At 43.3% G+C, this 21,152-nt stretch overlaps 1 protein-coding gene across 1 annotated transcript; it reads right to left on the bottom strand.

The window, feature by feature from the left end:
• Positions 1 to 15,929: 15,929 nt before the first annotated feature.
• Positions 15,930 to 19,204, bottom strand: adra2c (adrenoceptor alpha 2C). The gene has a single exon (XM_030414330.1). The coding sequence runs from the start codon at positions 18,779 to 18,781 to the stop codon at positions 17,444 to 17,446; it is 1,338 nt and encodes a 445-aa protein (XP_030270190.1). The 5' UTR covers positions 18,782 to 19,204; the 3' UTR covers positions 15,930 to 17,443.
• Between the last annotated feature and the right edge of the window lie 1,948 nt (positions 19,205 to 21,152).

Here is a 21,152-nt window from a genome sequence, read left to right as displayed (position 1 = left end):
TGTATATATGTATACATATGTGCGTGTATATGTATATATGTGTGTGTATATGTATATATGTGTATATGTATATATGTATATATGTATATATGTATATATACATACATATGTAAGTGTGTATATATGTATGTATGTGCGTATATATTTATATTTGTATATATGTGTGTGTATATATATATATATATATATATAAACAGTATATATGTATCAATCAATCAACGCTTTATTGTCCTTTAGTTGTTAGAGATTACGTTTATATATACAAATATGTATATATATATATATATATATATATATATATATATATATACACAATCATATATGTATAATACTGTGTAATACGGTAATTGATTGTGTTTAATGATATGCAATTACATTTTAAACTTGGGTATGTGTAATCTTTATTGCATTTGGATGCCAGATTATTTCCACTCTCTAAAGCCTGATTTGTTGTCTGTTTCCGGGGCAACCGCCCTTCACCAAGTACCAAAAGAGGCACGATTCTTTGAACCCTGATTTGCAGCCCACCCTGTGTCAATACATCATGTTAAACAAAATCAAGCAGAAACAAGGAAGCTAGGAGCTGTCAATTGTCTTGTGCGCATAGACAGAAGAAACAAAGAGACAAGAGCAGCCCTGGTTGTTTATGACTCTTTCTACACACAGAGAAAACCTGAGAGACCTCATTTACACACAGAAAAACACAAACAAATAAATGTTCACTTTGGTCTAAGCACCATCATTCATTTCACAGTATTTGCAGACTGAGACCAATTTCTCACCTGGCTGCTCTGTGGTCACAGATTTTTTTTTTTTCTTTTGAGTTTGACAGATGTTTTGCTTCCAGTTTTCCCCTCGTTCTAGTGGAATTTGTCCACTAGAAAGAAGAAACTGGGTGAATAATATTTTGAACCAAACATACATATCCCTGTACATGGCAAGATTTATTTAGCTCTCAGCCTGAACTGGACTGAAAAAAGGAACTTCTCATATGGGTCATTATGTGTTGCTCATATCACCTTGAATGCGATTGGTTGGTTGCGATCCTTGGTGTTGAATTGATGGAGCAGGTGGATCTCTCTGAACCGCAAGGCTGGAGATTTAAAACAAGTTGAACAAGGAATCTCAAGGCAACAGAGACATAGTTGCACTTTATCTTTCCTTCTTTGCTTTCAAACCCCGTTTTTCAGTTTTATCTCACATAAACTTCACCGTCAGTGTTAGTGTTTTCATGCCTTTTTCCCCTCTTTATCTTGCTCTCCTCACAACCTAACCCCTTTCATTTTGCTGTTCCCTATGAACTGACTTCCACTATCCCAGCTCCCCTGTGTATGCAGCAGAGGCTGTTCAATTGAATGATTTAATTTGGCAGGGAATATACCTTACAGCATACTGCTGCAGATGGAGAAAACATCAACTTAAGGGAGGAAGCACCAGATAGAAATAAAGCCCCTCAGCTTGGTGTTGGTGCCATACAGTGTGGCTGACAGGGAGATATTGATCGGCAGAGTCAAATCTTCTAATAGACACACCATAGTTTCCTTCGGGCTATCCAATGTATCAGACGTGCATTTGTTCTCGTAGCTTCCCTGGAGAGTTACTCTTCCACATACGATGCAGCCAAGAACCACGGTGCAAATGCAATCTTTTGTGTGTGTGTATTTTAAAGAAAACTGCTTCAGATATTCCAATTCAGTCATCACTCCGATAAGGCCATCCAGGTTTACTCCCATGTGTGAGCCGTCGCTATGCATCCATCACCAAAGTTATGGGCTGTACATGAGATGGATGGACCACTAACGTGCTCAGACAAACAGCCTGGTTCCATTAATATTCCATTATGCCTCATCTTGTTCCTCAGGGGCTGCAAAAGCGTCTTGCGCTGCAGGATTAAACGTGTGGAGAAGGAAACCATGCAGATCCGGCCTCATGTGGGACCACCTGTGGCTCAGCAGACGCGGGATTTTACTATCGCTTCCATCAAAAATGCAGCACGTGGCGAGATCTTGTGGAACCATTGTGTCATCGCCGGCACCTTCAGCTGCAGGATTATCTTGTGTAATCCTTAGAGAGTCATGAAGAGAGGAAGCGGGTGAGGTAAAGAAGACTTTGCGACTTGTATTATATTGCACGCCCCAGCTCCTGTTTGCTAACATGTGTATACCGGCTCTACACTCGCAGACACACACACACACACACACAGCCGTAACAGTTTTTCAGCCTGATTCCCGTCTCTCTTCAAAGAGAGACAAAAAGCACAAATTAATCTTGCGGTAGAGATTTTCTATGTAGTGGGCAAAAGTCATACTTTGTTGTCACTCGAAGGTCAGAGCACTGGGGCACTTGAGCTAAAGTAGAGCCCACACAAGTGCCCTTCTGGTGTGACAGAGCTAGAGGGAAGCAAATGTTCCTGGGTGCAGACCCGCTGCATGGAAGGAAATATATTGACCTGACTTGCTATTACCTTGACAACTGATCTGACAGTCTAGACTTTTAACTCGCATTTACATATTTTTCTACTCACATCCACACTTCCATCCATGACTGATGAATAATCTAAACTGCTTGTTTACCCCAAATTTAATGACTCCATCCACTGTTCCAAAGCAGCAATTCATCATGTTTATTAGAGCTGCCACCTTCTCCGTTTCTTCGTTCTCTTTCACTTCCACTTTTTATCTCTTTAGCCTGTGCATCCTCACTGCCGTTCTTCGAAAGTTGATTCAGGCAATAAAGCAGTAATTATGTCATCAAAAATCAATGATGTCATCACAAACCACAAGAGCCAGAGGTACCACCCTTCAGATTTCTTCTTTAAGCCTCCTTGTGAACCCCATTCTTCAACAGCTAATCTCAGGATCAACACTGATACCTGCTGATCAATATTTCACCATCTTAGACTCATACACGTTATTATATATATATACACACACAGACACTTTGCAGTCAATAAAGCAAGTCATCCATGAGGCAACCTGTAGTAAGATGGTATGGGAAATCAATTGAACTCCATCAAGATGGATATTCCCTGCCTTCACTGTTAATGAGACCCGACCTTTGACCTCTCACACCTGAGAGATGGATGACATCAGGTTTCCCTCCCTAATTGGAAGAAGGGGAATTATATTTTATCTATCTGAAGATCTGAAAAACAACAACCAGTATTTAATCATCCAGTGTTACTTAAACTGGATTGGAGTGGTCTGAAAATACAGTATGTTTCCTGGTTGTGTTTGTGATGTATTTTCTTTTGAGGAAGAGCAGGGGATCCAAGCTAGGGGACCATGAACGCACCAAATGTCACAGAAATCTATCCAATAGTTACAGAGATATTTGAATAAAAATCTGTTAGAGGAAGAGTCGATACATCATCAAAGTAACGTGGATGTCTTTGGGGACCATAGATATTTGTTCAAAATGTCATATCAATCCATCGAATAAGCGATATGATTTGGTCTTCACCAGTGTGTTGGACTGACTGAGCCATGCCAGCAGCCTGTAACATACAAACTCTAATAGAAAAGTATTAGAGTCATTACTGATGTAAAGTTTCCTGGTTCTTGTCCCCATCGTCAGCCAGGGCTTGTCTGAGCTTAACTGTGAAATGATTTGTGTTAACAGCACACACACACAAGAACACACACACTGAAAAGGGTAGCATTTGTGCCAGTGTGAGCGTGCAAAACGAGCGTGTGCGCTTGCATATGTGCAGCCATGTGAGAATAAGTGCGTGCACTCACTCACCGCATGTATCCACGAGTGTGTGTGCAGCCACTCCAAGATTGTCCCTTAAGAGACTGCTTGTGTACAGCTGTTTACCCAAGAGTCAAATTAATTAGGGAGATTAACAGGCTAATAAGTGCAGATTGCTTCACTTAATGACTCACTGCTATATTGTGAACACTCCCAGGCCTGTAAAACAAAGGGAATGAAATTGCCAAGCATTGCTAATGAAAAGAGATAAATGGGATGTGGGTGTGGATGGATTGCACCCTTTTTGAATGTTTTGCTGTTCCCATGCATTAAACATCGCCTGTGTCAACTGGAGTTTATCTCTAAGATCTGCACACAGTCACACAACTGTAGAATCATAGATTTCTGTTTTTATCACTTCAAAAACGAAGCTGGGGGTGATCGTTATCATCTAACCGACATGGATCTGAGAGGTTTGTACCATGTATCTTTTGAACCCATCTCATAGTAATAAACAGGGCTAACAACCGCAAATGATTCAATTGTTATGGTGTTCACAAGACGGTATATCTGATAGAACATTGGCACTGAGAGATAACATGGAGCTGTGTTAGGTTTGTAATGGAAATGGAAGGTGTCTGTGCTCGGGAATTAAAGCTCCCTTGTGAAATAGGCTTCAATGGCAACATGTCAACCATATAAAAATCAATAGTTCAAAAGTCACAACCGCAGACATCTTGATCGCCAAATCACATCATAAATGGTACCAACAGTGTATGTCACTCCGGAGCTTTAATTCGACTGTGAGGACATCTTTATGTTTTTCATTGCTTTGGTCTTAGTGCCCAGCACCCTGACCTGCTGAGGATCCCATGGGTGTGCACCAAGAGTGGATATTTCATGTCACTGTTCAGGGGGACAATAAACATAAAAAAAAAAAATTGCTAGTTCCTCTAAGTGGCTCACATTCAAACAGCTGCACGTTATAGTTAATATTACAGTAGCTCGCAGATGTTAGCTACAGCCTGGGTAGCTTTGACATACCGGTTAACAAAATCCATTAAATGTGTTTTATTCTATGGAGGTGGAGGTGAAGAAAATGTCTGGCACATCCTTTGCAATTCACCAGTGGTCAGCTGGGGCCACCTTTCCTGTTCCTGTGTCTGCTGCAAATTGCAAAAAAAATTTCTCAACCATCCTACCTTGTCCTCCTCCTGTGTCATCTGTCTCTTCTCATTCTGTTTTGTTGCAAAGTTTTCAGAGCGGCAGAGACACCGCCGGTGTGCGCTCAGCACGAGAGAAGATGGAGAAACGTTGTGCTGCTGCCAGAGGAGTCCCTGACTGGGATTACTCTGAGCTGCATGCACGGGAATAAATTACAATTTGATGGATTTGTGTGTATTTCTTGCTATCCGCCTAATGCTCTGAATAAGTCTAATAATATTGGTGGCTAGTCGCTTTTTAGAAATAAAGTAGCTAAGAGGGACTGAAAAGTCTCCCGTTTTGCAACCCTCTGTGTCAGTGTGTATATTTTTGACTTTGATTTGGTCACATTTTTAGAGGACCTGTGATAAATTCATTATTGACCCAAACTTCCTGAAAGTCTTTCGCAAACAAAGTAGTCTGACTTCCTGCAGTGCTCATATGAGCACTGGTGCTAGCTAATGCTAATGGAAAAGCTCACATGGCAGAAAATTGTGCTCCCGTTGTGGTTTTCCTTGACTGGCAGCTCCGGGGTGGAATAATGTGACATTTCAGGCTGACATCGCGATGACTCTGTCCCACCTCCAAACTTTGTCACACCTGCTCCACCGACTGCTGCTCCCTCAGCGGACTTTTCTCTGCTTGCTCCACTTAAGTGGAAAGGGCAACAGGGAATGAGGCGATTGTTATTCATTCTACTTTCTGCATAATATTCACGATCCGTTTCATTACTGCATTTTTCATTTTTTTTTTCAGACTGTTTTGCATACATAATGTAGTGTTTTATATGTATAATGGTGCATGCCGGAAGAATACCATTATGTCCTCCGTTTGAGACGTGTATGGCACTCTAAGTGTGGGCGGGAAGGTCACAGGGGCCAGGGGTCAATCCCATCATGCAATGGGCAAGAGGAAGCATGTAACATTCCACCGATAACTTCATGAGTACCATCGTTGTACATGTGCAATACCTACTATCTAATAGTGCACCAGCTTGAGTGCTAATGTAATGAATGCCAAATGAGCATTAACCATTATGAGCTGAAGTCAAACTGGCTCACATATGGACTTTGTGTTTTTGACACTCCTCCTGGCCTGCTCAGGATACTTTGAGTCAAAAATTCTAACTCTACTGATTATGTTTATCAGTAATATCAGCCACCAGTAATGTCCATGTCTTTTTTTCATTATTTCACTCAAATGATCTGCCTCTAATGCATTATTCAAACTACATCAAACGTTTGAGACATCCACCCAGAGATGAACCAGTCAACGCCGTGGGTCACTGAATTGAAACGTTGAAGGGAATTGAAGTGTCCTCGGTGCAATACTCATTTAGAGGCATTAACTGAGCTGTCAGGAGAGAACCACCTGCTTAGCCTCTACACCGCGCATTTCTACATGGTGTACTAACAGATTTTGCACCAAATGTCCTTGTTTGCCTGAGATGGTTGTTTCTCTGGTACAAATGGAGTGAAGGATCTCAGATTATATCAAAGTAGCAGATGGCAACAGATCATCACCATCAGATCATCCATCATCTTTAGCAATTCAGAGGGATCAAAGAGGGTGAGCACGTGAAGTAGAAATGCCCCCTTTTTTTGACTGGAAGCAGATGGTTTAACTGGAAGAATTCCCTTTAAACACTTTTCTTTTCTTGGCTGTTAATGATCTGGGCAAGTACTACAGTCTCATTTGTGTGTGGTAATTATACCAACGTTTCGCAATCAATTTGCAAATGACATGATCTTTCAAATTCTACTGGGAAATGTTCCTTGTTGAAGATTGTGAGGAGCTAATACTGCATGAAGTACTACAGACGCCGGGTGATGAATCAGATCTCTGTAATACATGCAGCGCAGCATGTAGACAGCATGAAGACAGCATGAAGACCTACGCATAGTTTACTCTGCAGTCTTTTAGATTGTCTTGACTGACAGCATCTACTGTCAGGTGACAACAGATGCAGAAGTCATGACGACGTCGACCTTCATCAGTCACGCGTTCAGGTGTTGATCGTGTCTTCCCCAGAACAATGGCTCTTTCATGTTATGCAAGATGACAGTGGCTGTCAGCTTACTCTCAACTGACTTCCTCACAACTTCACATGGGACAATCTATATATTGATTACTAAATCTAAAATGCTCTATCCCCACGCTACATGTCTGATATTCTTTGTATCTGAGTGTGTTTAATCCACCATGTAGAGCTGAGCCAACTGTGACAGCCAGCAGAAAAGATCACTGTACAAAAGCACAGTTTGCTGTTCTCCCTCAAAGGCACATGTCAGTCTAAATTCTGGTAAAGCGTGCTTATTAAAAAATGGGTGAATTAAGGGATGATTCCCCCATCTGACAGTTCGTTTAAAACACCAAACCTACATTATCTCAAATGGGCTTCCATCTCTTCGCTTTGTTCTGAGGAGGTTCGAGTAATTTTTCACTTTCTGCATCATTTTCTTTTAAAGACAAAGAAGAACGGTGTCAGAAGGGGAAGAGATGGATGGATGGAGCAGAATAGAAAGCAGGAGCGGGGAATGAACTTCTGACCCTGAGGGTGTACGGCTGCTAGATGGAGGCAGCTTAACCAGACACCAGAGCATGAGAAAGACATTTCTAAATGCAATACTGAGATGAAATATAGAGCCATGAGCAGCCCATGAAAAAGCTTATGTCTTTGGACAAAGATTAATACTGGAGCCTTTACACACAGCCTTCATCCAAAAGACAAATATGTCCTTGGGGGAGATATTTGAACCACCATTCATTCTCGATCCACGTGTTTTTTAAACCCTCTGGGGATGGAATATCTGTCTGTCTATCTGTCAGTCTGTCTGTTCGACGGTCAGTCGGTCCACACTTAAATATATGGATGATATTCTGTAGCTACACACATGAATGGATCCCGTACGACGAAACCTAATGACTTCCTAATGGCTGTGGTTCAGGGGGGAGAGCAGGTCATCCATTAACTCTATGGTTGGTAGTTCAATCCCCGGCTCCACCTGTCTATGTGTCTCAATGTCCTTAATCAAGACACAATGGACAGGCCAGTGCCCAACATGGCAGCTCCATACTCAACAACTAAACAGACAATTGTCCAGAGGGACAATTGGGACATATTTCAAGGTAAAACTACGTATTTAGTAATCCCTTAGCTTTTGTAAGACATTAGCTTCCAGCTGCTTTCTCACAAGCATTACCACTTGATAGTGCGGTGATAACACGGTTACCATCCCTGCATGTTAGCATTGTAATTGTGAAAGTGTTGTCATGCTAACATGAGCAATTATCTAAAAACAGGTCCATCCATAGTTTTGGCCATGCCGCAGCTCATTATTTACTTTTTGTATTTAGGACAACTGGCCTTGGTCTGTAGGTAAAATCTCACCGAGCTGTTAGTGGCTGTAAACTCAGTCTTTATACACTCTGAAACAAAATGCAAGGTGAAACAAGAACGGAGCATTTGGAGCAGTAAATAAATGATTGCCCCTCGTTCGTGCCCTCCATCAGACTTAAGCTCTTTCATAATGTACCACTCACAGTCTGAGCTGCCATACTTTGACCGCTTCACTTTTACTCCAGAAAGAAAGTTTCAGTCAGAAACATTTGCTACTGGGCATAAAGGTGGAAAATATATCTTGAGAGGTTTTTACATGTCCACTCCATTAAATAGAGAGTCTGTTCAAGTTTTCCTTCAGTTATGGGCAGTATATAAAACTTGCCGGCTTTCAGGGTGGTTTCAGGTCCTCACTCACAACCTGCTTAAACAACAGGGGGAAAAAACCCATCAGAGCTGACCATCTGGCAGCGCCGTAGGGAATTACAAGGAGCTATTCCCCTGTGAAATGCCCATCGATAACTTCACTGTTCAAATGCAATCCACTGAGTCTACCTCTTTCACCCTGAATTTAAGCATTTAAAAGGAACTAACAAGCACAGATTCTCCTACAGAAAATGTGACTTACACTAGGATAAAAGGGTAAAAGGCAATCGGCCGTGAACTAAAACTACAGTAGGAATGGTGTTTTTTGTTGCACTGAGTTCACTTGCACTTGCACTCCAACACTGCTCTCTCGTGCAAGTGAACGTGAACTAGAAGCTCACAGAATAGATGGCTGCTGTCAGACTGAGGAGAAGGCATAGATTGATAGGGGAAGATGCAGAGAAAGATGGTGAAAGACAGAGGTGGAGGTAGCGTGGAGGACTGCGACACTGATGGCAGATGGTGTGTGAGAGATGAGTCCTCTTCTTTTCCGTCACTGCTGCGAGGAGAGAAGGGGTACGGAGAACCCCGAAGAAATAAAAGGACAAAGTGATTGATCAGACAAAGGATTTCCCCTCTCTTGCTCCACGTCTACTTTTTGAGTTATCTTCTAGCCACGGAAACATATTCCTATCTGAGCTTGGTGTTTTATTAATCACATACTAACGTATTCACATCCAGTTTCTCATTTGTATTTACCTGTCAGCCACCGCACCCCTAGTGTTGTAACGCGCAGCAACACTGATAGAACGCACGACAAATTACATGTGTTAGTCACACAGTCTGCGCTTAGAGGCGTGAACATGACATACAGTGAAATTCATTACAGAACCCTTTATCCTTCCCTCACAGAACCGCACCAGACAACAGAGAAAGAAACATTCGCTGTCGGGGTTTTAATTTGTGTGTGTGTGTGTGTGTATGTGTGTGTGTGTGTGTCTCTGCCTGTTCAAGTCCACGCTTGTGCGAGTGTGTCCTTTGTAAAGCCTTAGAGAATAAGAATAAGAGGAGCAGCTTCAGGGGGAAACGGTGTTACAGCAACTTTAAATATATAAATAAATAAATAAATAAACTGAGCGTTAGATGAGTAGATTGCTAACACTTTCATATCTGTCTGTTTTAAACGGAGCTATAGCCAGAGGTCAGTTCACTTAGCTTTGCATAAAGACCCTGGCTTCCCTCGAGAGGTCATACGTACACCCACGGCTTTAAAGCTCACTGACACATTAAATCTTGAGACGTAAAAACAAAACCACAACATTGTGGTTTTACAGGGAGTTCTGTACTGGAGCTGTTTCTCTCTGGGCACAGGGACTTCCTGGAGTCTTGCGACCTAGAAGTGTCACGGTGCTACTGTGGCAGCCTGGTTGTTTCTCTGTTTTCCCCTCCTTTCTTCCTCACCTGCTCCTTCCCTGTGTGTGTGTGTGTGTGTGTGTGTGTGTGTCAGCAGCAGCAGAGTGGCATTCCTGTATGTGATCAACTCATCACGCTCCGGCCTTATCTACCTGGTCTCTCCACCACTTTGTCGCTAGATAATTGCGTCCCATACAGTGACTTCAGAGAGCCACTCTTTAGAGTATTTTGCGTTTTCAGTATTTTTGCCTATGAGCTATTGCCCTTGTCTTGCCTGTCTGCTCTGCTTCCTGCTCGCCTGCTCTCCTGAGTTTCTCCGAGCCGGCTCCACTCAACCCTGGTCGCTTGCTTGCCTGCCTGCAAACCTGGTCTTCTAGTCTGCATTACCCTCCAGAGCGGGCCCGGTTCTAGGCATGGGCACAGGGGGGCAATGCCCCCCCCAAATGCTTCGGCTGCCCCACCAAACTGACCCCGCTTCATTCCGAAAAAAAAAAAAAAAAAAGTATATTCAAATATATAATATTGTAACGTATTTCCATTAATGCTGCTCAGAGTAATCACAGTCCACGGCTCTTCTGCCAACAGAGCCGGTGTCTCTCTCTCTCTCTCGTACCGTACATACAGTCAGTAGCAGCTTCTCTCAGTTAGCATCACATTAGATACTATGGGCACTCCAGGCTTGTCAGTTGTTAGCATGTCGGCTAGCAACTGCTAATAGTAGCCTAGTCCCATCGGCGGCTGCTGCCGAGTTTGTCTCTGTCCCACTCCGCGGCATGGGAAGCGTCACACGGGCAGGCTACGTACCGGTTGTGAAGCGGGTTTCAACTTTCAACCCTTGCCAGCCCCGCTGTTAGTCCTGTTGGCCCACGAGCCTCACCCACCCCCACCAACAGGATTAAACGACACACGTTAGTGAGAGGGGACTCCACTGTTTAACGTTACTTACTGGGGCCAGAGCCTCCGACAGCGGCTAATCTGAGGCTGCTGGCATCTGGCAGGGAGAAACAGGGAACCCAGACAGGATCACACGACTTTTCAAAGCGCGAGAAAGTGGTGCACAATAATATAGCATCAACCAATCAGACAAGACTTATTTATTTATTTTTATAGCGCTGTTTACAAAATTGCTTTGTCACAGATTATAAAGAAAGTTACATTTTGCCCCACCACCAAATTTCCCAACCTCCCTTCATATCTACCAAGATGAATGTGGAAAATGTGGTGGTGGGGCAAAATGTACGTGACAGACTGACAATCTTAAACATGGGCAGATACCAGAGGAACCACAAGCCCTTATGGGCCACCCGATTAATTACTCTGTTTCCTGTCAAGTGTTATTCAAAGGCTAAATGACAATTTAGTCTCTCCAGTTTCTTCACAACTGTTACATCAATAATGTGATCATTATTTATATACAACATACAAGTCTCTATATCAGTCATGGTTACCCTTTACAGTCACGAACTTTTACATCAGTCTGCATTCTTTTGTAGCGAATTTCTTATTCAGATGTTCAAAAACGTGCATGGTTTGAAATAACACAAATCTACCTCCATTTTTTTATTTGATTATTTGTTTGCAAAAGTTAAAAATGAAGCAATGCCTTCTGGGAATTTCAAGACTGAATCGAGTGGACCGCGTCTCCGTGGTTGTTGTAAGTTGGAGATTGAAAATTGGAAGCTGACTGAGATTAAGCTAGCAAAAAAATGAATCGAGGCATCAAGCGACACAAGGGTGAGCGGAGAAAAGAGAGAAAGAGAAATCTGAGAGCACTGTAGGCTGACGGTGCAAAATGCTGCAAACCGACTGATTTGTTTTTAAAATCAAGTGCAGCTTCATCTAGAAGAAGTAAACATGGATAACGAATGATGGCAAGACATTTTTATTACAGAACGGCTGGCTCTGATGATTTAGTGTTTTTTTTATGCATTAGGGTTGTGCATTGATATGTCCATGTTTTGGTGCAGTTGCATCACCGGGGCTCAAAAGTGTGTGTTCTTTCCGTGCATCAAAAGTTCTATCTGCCAGTTGCGCAATGTTTAGGTTTAGATTCCATTTAATATTAGATAACTAATTATAATTGGGCATTGATAAAGTTGTCCTACATCGGAGAGGTGGAGGTGGGCTTAAAATGTAAAATGCCAATTACATTGTAGCTTCAAATTGAAATAGAAAATATGTTAGTAGACTGACATCAATCATTTGTTGGCCACAGAATGTGTTTTCTTCGTCAATCCAGAAAAATAATTCCCGTTAGAGCTTTGCTGATGGAACCACTGCGAATCTGCGATGCTTACGTCTGGGTTGGCATCATAGACTGGTAGTCACACAAAAAAAACGTCATCCCTATGGCACTCAAAACAGTAGCAGTTGGTGACCCATCAACATTTCTTACTGCCCCACCCAATCAAGGCAGTCTAGAACCGGGCCTGCTCCAGAGATCATAGTTTGTAAAAAATAAATCCTTACTCACTACTTCCTGTCTCCGTTCTCTGCATTTGGGTCCTAACAAAAAAGAGGTTGACTTCTGACAGAGTAATAATCAAATTTCCTCCTTGCTATAGCTTAATAAATGGATACATGAGAATGGTGTCAATGTTTTCGTAACTATCACACTTAGAATTTTGCTCGCCAAACATTAGCCTACTGGCTCCTAACTGAGCCAAAGGGTCCTACTACAAGCCGAGCGGAAAAGTTCATCTCCGATTGTCAAGTCGTATCTAAGGTTGGTCCTATTGACGGGAGAAGTAAATAACATTTCCATCACTTTAGAACCAACAAATAGTCACAAGTAAAGGAGATCGACTTAAGGTTTGAGTGGGATGAGGTGCAGTGGCAAGCAGATTAAAACTGTACAGAGTGTGTGATAATACAGAGGAAAACTGGGTGGAGGAGGTGATGTTCACTTAAAGAAGACAGAAAAAGATGCAGCAGAGAAAGAGTGACATTGTTAATCAATTACCCCAGGATTTCTAAGTCTTTAGTCCCACAAATCCTCCAGAAAACAATACGCTGTCTGTCCAAGTGAAGGCTATTCTCTGCCACATACAAAATCATATCTCAGGGAATTTAGCTTCCAAACCTCTCATGAGTATTTTGCCACGACATAATGTATAAACATAAAATACTTTACAATCTGGCCTGTCTTGATTTGCCACTTTCCGCCCACTGAGCACTCATGCCGATCTGCTGAAAGTAGTTATGACATGTGTGAGGGAGGCAGAGGAGACGAGGGATTTGGGAGGTCAGGCTGAGTTTAAGATAGTATTGTCGTGGAAAGCTACACAGTTAAGTAATTTAAAGATTTATGGAAAAATGCTTTTGAAGCTTATTTCATGAATATATTTTGCTTCATTCATTTGTTCTTAAGGAGTGTTAAAAACTTTCAAATGAAAGTAAAATCAGATATGCAAGAGGGTCGTTTGGCTTGCAGATGATAAAATGCTCCTAAATAAATAGGTCGGATTGATTCAAAGTCAGTGCTGATGAAGGAGAAAACGTGTGTTTAGTTCTCCATTGTGTCCCTTCAACCCAGGAGCATCGCCAAAGACCGGAGTAAAAAGGGGACATGACGTGTCAAGTTAATCTCCATTTGTGCATTTTTCAGGATCGTTTGATGGGTGCTGCTTCAGTTCTGCAGCACCGGAGCAAACCCCACCCCCCACCATAAACACTTTGACGAGGGAGAGGCACGGATGACAGAATCCATTCTGCTTGGTCATGGAGGCGACTCCAGTCAGCTTTCAGGGGATAAATAAATAAGCACAGGGCAGACAGACAGAGGAGGGGTCTGTTATATACCTCGTCTGGGTCCAGGCTTTCTGGTAAACTCTCACCCAAATCTGACCCCTTATTGGATTGTTTGGTCTCCTGAGACTAGTGTTCTCCTGCACACACATAAATGCACAATTACACACACACACACACACACACACACACACACACACACACACCATTTCAGTAAAAGCTGAGGCAGCTGACCCACGCTCACGGATCAGCCGGAGCCAGAGTTGCTCTTACCTGATGCAGTGGACACATAAGCAGTTTTCATTTCAGACGGACTGAAGTATTTTCTGTGGTATGTCAGCTATCCAGTCACTTTTCATTTTGTTTGTTTGAAAGACACAGGTGGAGAAGATGCACGATAAACACAAATGAAACTGGGGCTTTGATTTAATCCAACGCAACCGCATAGTCCGTTCCAAACCACCCGTCAGACTCGAAGCACTAGCGGGTACTACACAATGTACAAATGTAGTGTGGTCAGTACATAAAACAGCTACATCTCTGGAGGACATAAATGATTCACCAGCAGAAAAAGAAAAGATGCTGTTTACACCTACGATTGACTGCAGGTTCTCAGACAGCGAGAGAGGCAGAACTGACTCTGAGCAGGAGAAAACGGTTTCGGGCTGCGCCAGTCAGATGACGGCAAGCATCTGAGCCGAAAATGCAAGATTTGTGCTGTGTTTTCTCAACCATTTTCTGTGTGCGGTGAAGGGGGTGAAGCCGGGAGAGCGAAGGAAAAAAACGCAGTAACGATCCTACAGAAGTCTTTGTTTTTGATTCTGACTTTGATCACATTAGTGTGTACACTGTAGTCTATCGAGTCTAAGTCTCAATATGTCTCTTCACCCTGTCTGAGTATTTTCTATTTTCAGCCTCAATTATAAAAGAAGAAAGAAAGAAGGAGAGAGTTCAAAACAATGTGTACAGTCATATCCAAGCTCTTGCAAGTCTAGTTTATGATCAAGTATTTTCGGTCCTGCACACTGTCAGTGTGTTGAAACTGAAACGAGACATGGGAAAGGAAAATGAGACGCACAGTACATCTCAAAATACATGGAATTCAATTGAAACTAATGAAGCAAGTAATTGATGGGCAAGCAGAGGAAGAGATTTTTTATCAAGGCAAGGGAGGAAGTCACGACCAGTCCATGTCGTCTATTGTATCCCAGGATCTCGAAAAGATAGCTATATTTTAAATCAGTTAATGATGGTGTAATTCCCAGCGCCCTATACTGTGAGCACAAGTACCCCTTTATCAACACCACCACTCATCGTCAAAATCAGTTCATTTGAATGGGCATACTGCATCATAACACTGTTCAATAGCTAAACTACGTAGACGTTGTTAAATATCTTTTCACTCAGAGATGTTGATGTAAGCTCGTCTCTGTTCTTGCGTCTCAGCTCTTGGCTTGTTCGCTCACGTGCCAGAGTCACAAGTCTTCATTCACTCTGCGGCAGCATGTTGTGTTGATGTGCTGTAACTGATTCAGGTTGAGTGTAGTCAGCTTGTTGCAGCTGGAAGGTCACTGGTTATTGTGTCAGATATACTAAATTTTCTTACCATTTCATAATGTGTTTTTGTTAGCTTAGCATTGCTATAGCCCTGCAAATAGTGATGTGATTAGTGTTTTGATTGCGTGCTGCAGGATTTGGGGCCACCACAAATGTCTAATGTCTAATGATTGATTGAGTGAGTACTTTATTAATCCTTGACAGGAAATTAATTCATTGCTATATTATATATATATATATATATATATATATATATATATATATATATATATATATATATATATATATGGAAATAACTGATATAGTGATAAAGTCTGATATTTCTCGGATCAATAACCAAACAGAATGGTGATGATTAATGTTGTTGATAGAATTTCCATTTTTAATTTTACACTTTGAGTGGATAATTCTTCACTGACACTCTCAAGCCTGAACAACAGCAGCTTACCACAGAGGCTACCTGAAATGAACTTCACTCAAAAAAGATCATTTGTCATACGTTCTGAGTCACACCAGTGACAGCGTCAGTTTGAATAACAGATATAACAGCAGTTAACAAATATCTCCAAACCTTTACAGCTTAGAAGAATGCAGTCATGCACTGTTATAATTGAAGTTGAAGTAGTTGCTTTATTTGATCTTTTCAAATGTGCTCAAAGCAGAGAAGTAAACACTTGTTCTTTTAGAAAAGGACAGAGGTCGGTGTAACATGAAAATCTTTCGGAGCGTTGTTCATTATACAAACAATACATGTTTTAGCATATTGATATATGTGTGATTATGAGGCACCACACAATGGCACTGTACCGTCTTCAATTATATACACAAGAGAAACAAAGCATTAGCCCTTCTGGCTATAAATACTTGAAATGTCAAGGTGGAAATACTGTAATAAGTCATTTGTGTGTCCTTGTGTGTATAATAACAATGTGCGTGAGTGAGCAGCAGACATAACAACAGAGTCATAAGGTGTTTGGTTTTTACTGTGGCTGTAAGAGGGAGAAAAGAAGGTGCGTGACAGAAAATAGGAGGGAGGAAAATAGAAGCTTGAGCAGAAAGAATCAGGCCATTTGAGAGAGCAGGCATACACACACACACACACACACACACAATCACTTACTGACAGTTGGGTTAGAATAAACTCTCTGGCTCACTTTATCACAGCACAATTCCACGTTTTATAGTTAGTCCTCTCAATGACTTTCGCACACACACACATACACACACACACACACACACACACACAGACTCACATACGGTGAAAGCCTCAGCACTACTGCTGTATTCCATTTATTTTCTCAGAGGACGATGCAAACACTTTCCTGTGAGAGGAAATTAACCAGTGACCAGACCAAGTCCCGGCCACATGTACAAGTTACACAGAACACGCGTCCTGATAAAATGTTCCCGCTTTAGACACAGAACACTGAAGCAGAAATGTGACTTGGTAGTTTTGAGTCTTTTTTTTTTTTCTTCTTTTTCTCTCTTTTTTTTTTGTGAAACGGTTTTGCTACTGAAACAGTAAGCAAGGAGCCCCTTCGTCCCATTGGTCCTCGTGTTGAGAGTGTGACGTAATAGAAAGGTAGAGAAAAACAGAAAGAGAGAAGGTAGATAACGTCTAATAACTGTTTAACGTCACAAACAACGGTTGTGTGGAGATTGTCAAGGCCTTTCGCGTTGTATTCAGTGAACGAGGTCACATAATAAATCAGGTGTCTTTGTAAACCCTTCACCTCCTGTGCAGTTCATGCAGATTCAGCCACTGGGGCGTGCATGCATCACAGTATCTGTCACGAGTCAGTTTATTGTATTTAAATGAAGGGAGAAGCAGTCGGTGAGGAGGGGAATGAGCCGAAGCCTCATCAGAGTCCAAAGTCAGCCCGGTTGGTGTTTAATGGAAGTCTCCTCAATGAGCGTACTCCTGTTTTTTAAAGCCTTTACTGCACTCAGTTCAATCCTTTGATCTGTTAAGCATCCCCTCATTTCCAGTGCAATCCCTGAAAGTAAAGGTGTGAAAGCCCCCCCCCCCCCCAAGCCAGCGCTTTATCCGTCAGGTCAGAAGACTTTTAAATTTGTGTCTGCTGGGTAAAGTCTGTATTACAAACCCATCCACGCAGGAAGCATTCAGAAAGAACGTTTCCATGACTTACAGAGGATCTTCTGGAAGGCTCTGCGGAAGTCCTGGTTAAAGATGGTGTAGATGACCGGGTTCAGAGAGCTGTTGCAGTAGCCAATCCAGAAAAAGAACTTGAACAGCGTTTCTGGGATCTGGCACGGCTCGCGACAGATTCCGTACAAGCTGTAGGAGAAGAAGAACGGGAACCAGCACACGACGAAAACGCCCATGACGACGGCGAGGACGAAGGTGAAGCGCTTCTCCCGAGCGGCGGAGACTTTCTTCCGATTGACGGTGCTCCTGCGCTTGCGGCGGGATGAGAACAGCTCCATGGACTTGGAGCTGGCACGCGACTTCCTGCTGGAGTATTTAGAGGCGGAGCTGCTTTTCCGGCTGGACTTCCGGTCTTTTCTGTCGTCGTGGTGATGTTTGGAACTTCTTTTAGGTTTCTCGTCCGACGAGCTGCTGTCGTCGTAGTCGTCGTCGTGGTCCGTGGTTGTGTGTTTCGGCTCGTTCGGCAGTGGGGATCGAGCCCCCTGTTCCTGGCAGTGCCCGTTCTCGCGGTCCTGGTCTTTCATGCTCCCGCCCCTGTTGGACTTTAACGACCCTCCTCTGCCTGGTTCTGCTTGGTCCATCCCATTCTCCAGTGGCGAGTCCACATCCCTCTTCTTCTCCGACATTGTTCTGGTTCTTGTCTTTGCCACTTGGTAGATCCGAATATAGACCAGGATCATGATAACACAGGGGGCAAAGAATGAGCCAATACTGGAGTAGAGGATGTACCAGGTCTCGTCGTTCAGGATACACTGGGGACTGGCCTCGTTGCTGCTCCTGTCCATTGATATCAGCGGTGGGAAGGAGATGACGGCTGAGATCAACCACACCACCACAATCATACATTTGACTCTTTTAGGCGTTCTCTTTAAGTTATACTCTACCGCCTGTGTCACTGACCAGTACCTGTCCAGACTAATGGCACACAGGTGAACAATAGAAGAGGTGCAGAACAAAACGTCCAGAGCCAGGTAGATGTCACACCAGATTTTGCCAAAAAACCAGTAGCCCATGAGCTCATTAGCCAGAGAAAAGGGCATGACCAGGGTGGCCACCAGTATGTCCGCACTGGCCAGTGAGACGAGAAAAAGGTTCTGGGGTGGTTTCAGAGCTCTGCTCGTTAAAACGGCGATAACGACCAGCACGTTCCCGACTATTGTAAACAGAATGAGGAAGCTGACAAGTCCGGCCAGACCCCAGATAGCAAGCTGGCTGTACTGGCTCTGCGAGGTGGAGGAGATATTATCTGCCTCTGTCCTGTCCTCCAGGCTGGAGCTATTAAAGAAATCCATTCTGAGTCTAGTTTTTTTGGGGGAGTTTTTTGTTTTGTTTTGTTAATTCAGTCAAGGGATGACTTTCAAAAAATTTAAATGTGCCCAAATAATCTGTAGAAATATCCCATTGGGACTTGAGCGCATATTTCATCGACAGCAAATGACATGTTCCGTCTCCCCTCACCTGCGATCTTCCACATCCTGCATGCAAGAATCTCCTTTGGTGGATCAAGAAAGAGAGAGAGACGCAAAACGCAAAGTCTTTTGAGTCCTTATTCCAAAAGCATGCGGGCTGCTCAGCAGCAGAATGTCCATGGTAAGAGAGCGGGCTCTCCTCAGCGCGTCCTCTCCCATCCCGACTGCGCCCGCATCTCTCCACCTCCGCCTCCCCGCTGTGTCCTGAGAGAGGTTTGTAACAACCACGTGTCTCTCTCTCTCTCTCTCTCTCTCTCTCTCTCTCTCTCTCTCTCTCTCTCTCTCTCTCTCTCTCATTCTCTCTCTCACACACACACACACACATTCTGCCTTGGAGGTGATGGAGTGATAACTGGATGAAGGGAGATGAAAATAGTGAAATAAGAAATCACTATAGCTGATTAAAATGCTCATTTTAATAATAATAAGGAATATTTTGTATGATCAGTGTCGGCTGCAGCTGCTGGAGGAGCGCTTTTGTGCGTGTGTGTTTGCGTGTGTGTGCGTGTTTGTCCTGCTTATCTGCATCGTCGGTGCAAGCTGGCTGTCAATCACAATGGTCAGTCTGTCTCCCGATTTGTCTTCTGAAGGTCCATTTCAGCATTTCGAGCGTGCGCTCGCCCCTCACAGTCAGCAGCAGCTGTTTTGGGGTGAGGTCACATCGCTGTCACACAGCGCAGACTGACAGCGAGCAGGACGCGCGCTGCTCCGCTCCGTCCTTCTGTGCGCACACTGGAGGTCAGTGTTGTAACAGGCAGCTCCGGAGGGACAAACAAGCGAGCACACGCACCGTGAACATGAACAAGAATAGAGATGCGTTATTACATCCACACTGCCGTCAAGTGAATAAATCCCCCGATATGTCTTGATTCATTTTCCCGTGGAGGATGGACGTATAAAGAGCGCGTGACCTTGCAGTGGGAACTTTTATCATTTCCCTGCTCTCTCCTGTCATTGTTAGTTTGTGTTGTGGCTATTGTGTTGATAAGAAGATTAGGGGATTACGCGGGGCAGTTGTCATGTATGATCTGATGGAGCTGAGAAGCGCTCAGCTGTTGTGAGTATCAGGATGAATGCTTACAGAACAGAATGGGGCTCGCATGATGGCTATATGATTAATGAGTATAGACCTCTAAAGTCATGGGTACATTCCCTGGGTCGACTTTATCACAGGCAATAAAGAGCTGCATCTATCAGGACTGTGACTTCCAGCTTATCTTGTCTGAGGCTATTTCATTTTCCATGGGGACACACATGTGAATGCACACTTGCCACTCAAACAGAGTTTTTGGTTTACTTCCTTTTTCTTCTTCTTATTTTTTGGAAACCTCCTCTGATCTGGGTGGTGCTGCCGCCTGGAGAAAGCCTGTCTCCCCTTAGCGTATAGCCTGGTATTAAGTCCCTGAACCAGTGTGTATATTGACCAGTCTCCCGGCTAAGTACCTGTCATTAATCACAGAGCGCTCAGCCATACTGAATTAAAGAGCACCCACAGCCGCAAGAAATGCTCAAGTCCAAATTGATCCTCATCAAGGCTATGAGGTGGAGTGAGAAGAGCTCAGGGGGTCCTGCTCCATCTGCCTGGGAAACACACAGTCAGGACAGCGGGCAGTCCTTTACTTGTCCCCTCACCCCCCCCAGCCCCCGAAACACTCTGCTCCTTCTCATGCTGCCTCTTTAAATTGAACTAAGGATGGAGTGATGCTGTAGGTCAGTGTGGATGCACTCTAAGCTGATTTTGAACAGACAGACAAGCCTTATTATGGTCATTAATTCGTGTCCTGGGGCCACAGCTCTGTCCATATAATTGGGGCACCAGTGAGCGATCTCAGCTATTATCCAGCCGCTTTCTTGTTTCCAACATTGTGCTCTGCTCTGAGGGAAGAACTTGGCTCTTCCTGCTACAGTACTCACCAGAAGCTAGCTTTTGGGTGCCAAGCGGACTGTGTTGATGACTTTTTTTATGTCTTTAAATCAAGCCTTTTATACTTTATTGCTCTCCACACACTAGCGACATTCTAAATGTTCTTCATTTTAGTTTTTTTTTTTTTTTTTGGTCGTTCTTCTGGTTGAGTCACTGCAGTTTCACAAAGAACGGCCCTTGTTTGCTTCTTGTAACCGAGCGGCTGTTGCTTTGCAGTCCCTGAACTTTTTTGTGCTGCACTGTAATTGTGGAGCTGAAAAAAAGCGGAGG

This window comes from Sparus aurata, chromosome 1, assembly GCF_900880675.1.
Source record: "Sparus aurata chromosome 1, fSpaAur1.1, whole genome shotgun sequence".
Taxonomy (NCBI): domain Eukaryota; kingdom Metazoa; phylum Chordata; class Actinopteri; order Spariformes; family Sparidae; genus Sparus; species Sparus aurata.
Note: the sequence above shows the minus strand (reverse complement) of the source record. Positions and strands in the feature narration are given on the sequence as shown.

What these genes read in the sequence shown, in the direction of transcription:
- adra2c (XM_030414330.1), bottom strand. Translation starts at nt 18,781, where the DNA reads ATGGATTTCTTTAATAGCTCCAGCCTGGAGGACAGGACAGAGGCAGAT.